Source organism: Electrona antarctica (genome assembly GCF_951216825.1).
Source record: "Electrona antarctica genome assembly, chromosome: 23".
Classification (NCBI taxonomy): Eukaryota; Metazoa; Chordata; class Actinopteri; order Myctophiformes; family Myctophidae; genus Electrona; species Electrona antarctica.
Genome location: NC_136804.1, coordinates 3,098,030 through 3,106,525, shown reverse-complemented (window position 1 = coordinate 3,106,525; position 8,496 = coordinate 3,098,030). Strand labels below are relative to the sequence as shown.

General features: G+C 42.0%; 1 protein-coding gene across 1 annotated transcript in view; it reads right to left on the bottom strand.

The window, feature by feature from the left end:
- Positions 1-2,875: 2,875 nt before the first annotated feature.
- Positions 2,876-8,496, bottom strand: part of slc38a4 (solute carrier family 38 member 4) — a 78,470-nt gene continuing 72,849 nt past the window's right edge. The window contains exons 15-16 of the mRNA XM_079494680.1: positions 7,182-7,279; positions 2,876-5,004 (exon numbers count right to left, since the gene is read on the bottom strand). Coding sequence (XP_079350806.1) covers positions 4,909-5,004; positions 7,182-7,279 — 194 coding nt within the window. The 3' untranslated portion in view covers positions 2,876-4,908. The remainder of the gene's footprint in view (positions 5,005-7,181; positions 7,280-8,496) is intronic.

Here is an 8,496-nt window from a genome sequence, read left to right as displayed (position 1 = left end):
AGTCACATGGTTTGTAGTCCACATTTTGGACTACAAGCTGTTGTATGGCTTTCGGCTGTGTTTCGACTGCGCCCCTCCCCCCTCATACAACACAAATGTTGTGTCAAACCATGTGACTCCCATTGGAAATGCATTGGGGCAAGCTGTGTCACACCCTTTGTATACAACAAGCATACAGCAATATGTTGCGACCGTGTGAGTGAGGCCTTACGCTGTGCAGCCCACCATGGTGTGGAGGGTAACACAGAGGGTAGGCAGGGAGACTGATGAGGGTTGCTGTGCAGCCCACCATGGTGTGGAGGGTAACACAGAGGGTAGGCAGGGAGACTGATGAGGGTTGCTTCCCGTCAGGTAAGATAGAACAAAACAGGAGGCACTGATTGAAAAAAGGTGTCGTGATTATTCCCACGCTTATCCCACGGGGGCTTTTCATTGGGGGGCACCAATATGGCCACGAGAGTAAAAACGTGTAGTGCTGTAGCCGTTTCGTAGAACAGAAGTAAAAATATAAGCCCTTAAAAATCTCTTAAATTTACTGCCAGCATTGATTCAGTCTGTTAGTCCCTTCCCTTCCCTGCCATGGCTTTGTGCAGCCAGAAGTTTTATTTTGAAGACCCCAAAATTCACCCCAATGAACCGGAAGCAACATCATGATTAAGCTAATGTTGGCTACCTTCTTTTTATGAAGTCGTCCGAAGCGTTAATATTGTAACCGAGAAAAATGGGTTTTAAGATTGCAGTTAACATGGCAGTGGATGGCGGGGAATCATGTCTTCGGCATGGGGAGCCATTGGTGGGGGGTTTAAGTGTCATAAAAGGCGTCATTGGCAGGGATAACGGGTACAAGCCCATGTTATTTGACAGTAGGCTATAGGGAAAGTCACAGATGACCGTGATATAGCCGTCACCGTCATTTAGTCTGCTTTAGTCATTTCAAAGATTTGAAGTATTTCTTAAGCAAAGTGTTAGCAAAAAGGCTTTTTAAAGTGGATTCCATATCGATGCCGTTTTACTTCCTTGGGTGAATCAGTTGATTTTTCCCCACTGTGGCCCTACAGTTCACTATAGTACATCGCCACATCATGGCAGGAGACAAGCACCTCACCTCAACCGCTACACTAAGTGCTCCTATACTCAACGCTAAGGCTATATGACTAGCATGTGCCAATCAATGCAGGCTGCTGAAAATGGCAAATTGAATTCACAAAATCCAGATAGATATTATTAAAAGGGCATAGACGGAAAGGTGAGTAGAGACCAATTCTCTACAAATGTACTGTACACGTTTCAACAAAGAAAACTAACTGGTGTCATACAGAAAAAAACAAAACAGAAACCTAAAACACACACACACACACACATATATATATATATATATATATATATATATACACACACACACAGTTGGTGCCACCGATATTATCCCTTATCATTTGACCCATTTAGGCCTGACCTCAATTTTTTTTTAAATCCTTCTAAATCCTCCAGTTTTCTGAAATAAAAAATAAAAAATAGCAGACCTACAAGCTCGTAGCGCGCCACTCGGTGGCGCGCTATGAGCTTGTAGATCTGCTATTTTTCAATAGCTAAATTATAACAATGTTTAAAACACCAAAAGGGGTTCCCGCCCAAAATGGGTTAACTGTCCTTTTGCGCAGATCACGCAAACCTCAGCAAAAAGAAAAGGACAATATCGATGGCCTCCAACTGTACACATATATGTGTGTGAAATATCTGTCCGCCTGTCCCCCGCATAGGTACAGAACGGACGGATCGACTTCAACATAATATACTAAAACAACCACAGAATTGCAGAAGATTTAAAAGGCAGAATCCCCCACAGCCCATATTCTCACAGACAATGAGTGTCAGTGTACCATATAATACCATTATTTACAAAAAGCATATACAATTGTCCAAAAAAAAAAGACCACATCATAACATGCACGTAATAATACACTATTTCATTTGAAATATCTTTTTTTTTTCTCCACCCATGTAGATCCGCAAAGGATCTGTATAACGTCTTCCACTTTGGCTGGATGTATTCGTGTCACATGAGCACCGTATAATAAAATATATCATACACAGTTATGTGTTGTGTTTGGATTCAATGTACCGGTTGCTGGCATTGATTGATAACCGGTAATATTCCAAGAGGACTATATATTCCAAAAGGCACGCTTTGAAAAAGAAAATCCCAATGGGCAACAATGGCAACACAATTCATTTGAGATATCGCTGCTGTCGGGAAGAAACCACATAACTCCAAAATGTTCCTTTTTCAGGAATATAACAAAAAAAAATCGGAAATTTAAAAAAAAATCCTGATATTTTGAAAACAAAGCAGTGCCACATCAAAGTTGGTGTTGTGACTTTATATATTGTCAATTACTTGCATGAGAGGGGGAGAGGTGGCTGACATTTTGAGGGTCCAATGGAGTTAAGAGGTTTTGTCCAAAGCGTTTTCTATTACTTTCCATTGGTTCAATATTTTCGAAACAACACACAGACATAAAGGGTGTTCAATAGCACTGATTAATGCAAAAATAAATCCTCAAAAATGGAGTTGGGAAGTTTCCTCCTGACAGCAACGATATTTTTTATTTTTTTATAAAAAAAAAAAAAAGGCATTGGGAATTTGAGGGATTTGTCTAATAACCTCAAAGAATGTCAAAGACAGAAGAGCACACAACATCACCATGCTGTCTTGTGGTGGATATTTTTTGTCAAAATTCCACTTTTGCCGCAAACATACAAAATGTGTGGACAATACTATTACCAAAAACACATACAGAGATAGGCCTGCAGAGATAGGCCTGCAAGAGAGTACAAATGGAACCAAATGGACCCCTACGGGTCCATTTGGTTCCGTTTGTACACTCTCAGAGTTAAGGGGGTCCTTGCAAATAAAACATTTGAGAACCAGTAGTAGTACTAGTTGGACTCCTAGTGAAGTCCTAGTGTGTCATACACATTTCTGAATCTGAAGAAAACCTGGAGACTTTGACATTCAGTAATTCGGTCTTGTGATCTAAACAAGAAGATTATAATGGTGTGTAAAACCAAAATTCTAAAATGCCACGAGCAAGACCAAGTCTTTGCCACGGACACATTTGTCCGTGTACGGACATGTTGAAAACAGGGAGAGGACGCTCTAATCATTACCAAATGCAGAGATAACCCCGCTTATCTTAGTGTATCCTGAACAAATACGACAAGACGTCTTATCGAATCAATGTCACCAACACGTTGTAATCAACATGTTTTTGTTGTTCGCTGTGAAAACGTGTTTCATGATTGAAAATTATCTTGCCTTTTTTTCCTTCTTTTTTGAACACACGTTTTCCATAGAGATACCTCTGATTTGAAGGTAAGAGTAAAAAAGGAATTCGTAATTGAGCCACTGATATGGACGATAATATACATTTTCAATAGTCGTGATTTGGCCTTTTGGGTTTGATGGCGACTGCAAAAGAGCCCAAGAAGCGTTCACGCACAAAGCCCTCCGTTTGGTGCACGTTTCCACAACACAAGTGAACAAAGGCAATAAATAGCTGGTGTCAATTACAACCTCCACTTGCCGAGTTACAAGCGTATGTAATTAATTCCTGACGAAGGCTCACAAAGCCTCTTTGATGGCACTCCCAGAAAGCGACTTGATACGGCATGAATTAAAAAGACAAAGTTACGAGAAAGCGAAGTAAGATAATATGTACAACACTGACTCTTTCAGTAGATACAATTACTTATGTACATTCAAACCTTTATGTACATTCAGATTTCTCAGCAATACTGAAACCGTCACCTCCAGATGACGGTTTTTAATGGAACCAAGACAAAATGGCCGCCGTGCATCTCCTCTTCACCTCGACCTGCGTGACTCTTGTTCTATAAAATGTAAGCAGTATCTTGCAACGTTTCTCACTGTAACATGTACAGAAACTCATACTTACAGTATACACGATCAATCTCCTGAGCTGAAATACTATTTTTATAGCTGAATGCTCTTTGCGTTAGGCCAATTTCTCGCCTAAACTGATTTTTAAAAAATATGGCAGCGTAGGAAAGTTGCATTGTTTATATTAAAAAAAAGAGTACCGGATTGGGGTTGGGTTGAGGGGCGCACTGTAGATATTCTTGATACAAGTGTATGTGCGTGTATGTGTGTGTGCGCGCATAACATCCGTGCTTGCGTGTGTTGAGGACACCACACACACACACACACACACACAAGGTGGAACATTAATTACGCTCGAAGTGCTCTGCGTTTTTCCGTGGGGATCCGTTTCACTCCACTTCCCCATGTCTACTTCAAGTACACAGAGGACCTAAAAGGGGCCACACTGCCTTGCGCCTCGGCATTGCCCCTCCCCCCGTCCGTCCGTCCGTCCGCCTCGCGCTCACAGGCCTCGCGTTCGGGGTCGGCGAGCGAGCGCTGCCCAAAACCGCCCGTTTGCTCCATCTTTTTCATAGTCGACGTGATTGATGAGGATGATTAAGGAGGCGGGTTGTCTTCGTCGTGGGCCCTGTTTGAATCAATGTCTGCAAACTCTTTGTTTGCGTTTGCGTGACGAGTCTGGTGCTATACAGCCTGCCGACAAAATCTTTCACAGCAGCACAAAAACGAAAACCTACAAAAACATAAAAATCACAACCAACTAAAAAGAGTTCCCTCCAGTTAATACTTTGCGGGATGAACTGAGCGAGATGTGTTGGGGTGGGGGTCTGTCTGTCTGTCTGTCTGTCTTCTGCCCTCCACAGCAGCAGCACATACTGTAACTGTTGGTGAGTGACGTGTCCCGGGGGGGTCCCCAGAAAGAAGGAGGGAGCAGTCAGTACTCTTATGGTGTGGATTATTGGGGGGGGGGATTAGGTAGTCGGGACGGCCGGGACGGGTCAGAAAACTTAATGACTCCCGGGCGGGTTGTGGATCCAGTCGAGCACGATGAGTGACAAACTGGTGATCATGAAGAAGACGCCCACTATCAGGAAGATGAGTGCCTGGAAAAGAAGAGTTTGGGATTAGTCCATTAACCCATTTATAGGCCTGACCTCGAAATTTAAAAAAAATCTTCTAAATCCTCCAGTTTTGTGAAATAATTATTTTCACGATTTAAAAAAAATAGCAGACCTACAAGCTCGTAGCGCGCCACTCGGTGGCGCGCTATGAGCTTGTAGATCTGCTATTTTTCAATAGCTAAATTATAACAATGTTTAAAACGCCAAAAGGGGTTCCCACCCAGAATGGGTTAAGACCTGGAACGCATGCGTGTCACCTTATAGCTTTAACTTTAACTATTATTTTAACCTTTAGCTGTTCAAAAATAGCAGATCTGCAAGATCGTAGCGATCGACAAGCTCGTAGCGCGGCACCCGATCTGCTATTTTTGAAAAATCATGAAAATGTGTGCAAATCTTTGAATATATATTCTTTCACAGTGAACGTTTTTAACTCAAATATTTGCTTCGGGGGGGTCCCTGGAACAACATATTTTCAAATGGGGGTCCGTGGCCAAATTGATCATTATGGGGGTCATTGACATGAAAAGGTTTGAGCACCACTGAAAATCTTTCAGAGAACTGTTAGGATTTAGTCAAAATGACCAGCTCAACAAGATCTACACACCAAACCATAATCCCATTGCTGAAAATAGTTTAAAAATCTACCTGAGGGGCCTTTGGAATAGCGGTGCTGGCGTTACATAATATGACAAATACACTTTGAATGGGAAATAAAAGGGGGAAAATGTAATTATTATTTTTTGTATGTAACTTCTCGAAATAAAGGAAAAGAGGGCGCTGTTTTTCCTTTGCCAATGGGTTCCCAGATTGGTAACTTGGTGTTTGTGCTCAACACTCTTGAAAACAAACTATTCCTCTGTGAGTTAACAGGCCATTTTTGATCAATCAATCAAGTCACCTTAACCCATTCAGGCCTGACGTCGAAAAAAAAAAAAAAAGGTTTTCTAAATCATGACAACTTTCTGAAAGATTTGAGGCACATTTTAACGATTTTTCAAAAATAGCAGACCTACAAGTTCACAGCGCGCCACTCGGTGGCGCGCTATGAGCTTGTAGATCTGCTATTTTTCAATAGCTAAATTATAACAATGTATGTAACCACCAAAAGGGGTTCCCGCCCAGAGGGTTAATTCAAGTGTCAGATGCCAAATTAGCCCGTCGCTATAAGTCCCTCCCCAACCCGTCCTTGTCCAATAGTCACGTTAGCAGCGAGGAGACGAGACAGGACAAGCTGTCCTTCTCCCCCATAGAGATGCATGTTAAATGGCGGGATTTCTCCATTTGAAAATGTCTCCATTTTCAAATAATCGATCATTTCGGTAGCAAAACCTTGCAAAATGTCTTCTAAATCTAGTCAACCAGGCCTGCAGTAGGCTATGCTCTGGACAAATGTACATGCCATTATTTAAATAAACTAGAAATACGAGGAAATCTACTTTTAACGACCACCCGGCGGGAGTTTTCATGTTGCACGGTAAGACTACGGTCATTAGTATTATTGCCATCACCTGGGTGGGTCAGTCGTGTAACTTTCTCGACGTTAAGCTGTGAATGTGTTCTACGACACAGCCATGCAAATTAAAATAACACTGACAGCTATGAGGTGGCGAAAGCTTGACCCGCATAGCAACAGTTGCTAAACTATTTGGATTGGCATTGGACAATCACTTTTTGGGGTGGGATTTTGCGAAGGGCTAATTATTATTATTTTATTTAAATGATATATTTTAGGGACATGTCATGTGATCTACAGTACCTGCACAGCGTTTGTGATCTACTGGTAGATTGCGATCTACATTTTGGGCACCCCTGGATTAAATGAGGTCGATTGTTTGAACGCAGCGGTTCCTTGGTTTCGTTTCTTTGGCCCAGTGCTCCAATTTGGCCCCGGGGAACCAAACGTGTCGGTGCTCTGCTCACGTTGCAATTATCAGAATCTAAAGTGAAATCTGGAGAAAGGGCTGACACAGCAGAACCACACGCTATACTCTTCAGGAACCCCCGAAATGCTACCCTGGCAATCACTGGCAATAACACAAAAGACTGCAGTGTGCGTGTGTGTGTGTGTGTGTGTGTGTGCGTGCGTGCGTGTGTCTAGGCGTACGGGTGTACAGTGTGTCTACGAGCGTGCGTTTCCCCCTGTGCGCTGCACTTACACCAATCTTCTGCGGGGATCGAAGAGGGATAGACTTGACCAGCCGCAGGTAGAAAGCAGCTGGCAGTATGAAGATGAGCATGGTGGCTGCAGAGGCGCCTGGGAAAACACAAGGAACGACCACACTATTATTACACACCCTTTGGATTTTATTATCATGTTAGCATTATCATGTTAGCATTATCATGTTAGCATGTTAGCATTAGCATGTTAGCATTAGCATGTTAGCATTGGCTGCAGAGGCACCTGGGAAACACAAGGAACGACCACACTATTATTACACACCCTTTGGATTTTATTAGCATCGTTTATTGTCGTTATTACTAGAATAATGATGATATTAATAATATAACCCTAACTCTTTGAAAATTCATGGCTTTCTAGTACAGTGGTTCTCAACCAGTGGTCCTTGACCCATTTTGGGCGGGAACCCCTTTTGGTGTTAGCATTATGTTATGCCTTAGCTATTGAAAAATAGCAGATCTACAAGCTCATAGCGCGCCACTCGGTGGCGCGCTATGAGCTTGTAGCCCTACGAGCTTGTAGGTCTGCTATTTTTGAAAAATCGAAGAACGACTGACATAGAAACATAGCTTTTTCAGAAAACTGTCAGGATGTAGAAGACATTTTTAGAATCTGATCTCAGGTCAAAATGGGTTCCAGGTGGTCCCCAGCTACATGATGGAGAGTTAGTAAGCACTTTGGTTTCATTTTACACTCTCAAGAGTGTAAAATACAGCATGGACTTGTGGACAAAATCTTATCAAACAATATGAAAAGGGTTTAAAACCACAGTTCTAGTAGTATTCCAGTTCTGGCTCTGACACAACGTCTGGAAGAGTCAATTGGACTCGTCCGTCGTCAAAGCCCGCTGACGTGTCTTTCACAGCACTGATCTATTTTGGAGCATCAACGTTAATTTTCAACCTTTTTTTATGTCAAGGTCCATTATTTAATCGGCATCTGAGCCACGGACCACCATTTGATGACATTTAGCCTCTCAAAACCCAAACTTGGCATATTTTGTCGTCATTGGATAAGATTTTGTCCACATTTCCATGCTGCATTGATGAGGTGCCATAGGAGAGATAACAGGCAAACGTTGATCAAAATAGCAATTCTTCTACATTCTCTAATTGTGTAGACTTCTTATAAATTAAGTAATGCAGATGTTTAACAATAATGTTTAACTCTTGAGAGTGTAAAATTAAACCTAATGAACCCATACGCGTACGCATTTAACTCTCTCTAGAGTTAAAGATCTATAAGGGTCCATTTGGTTAATGACCATCATTTCTCCCCTCAAGAAAGATGTA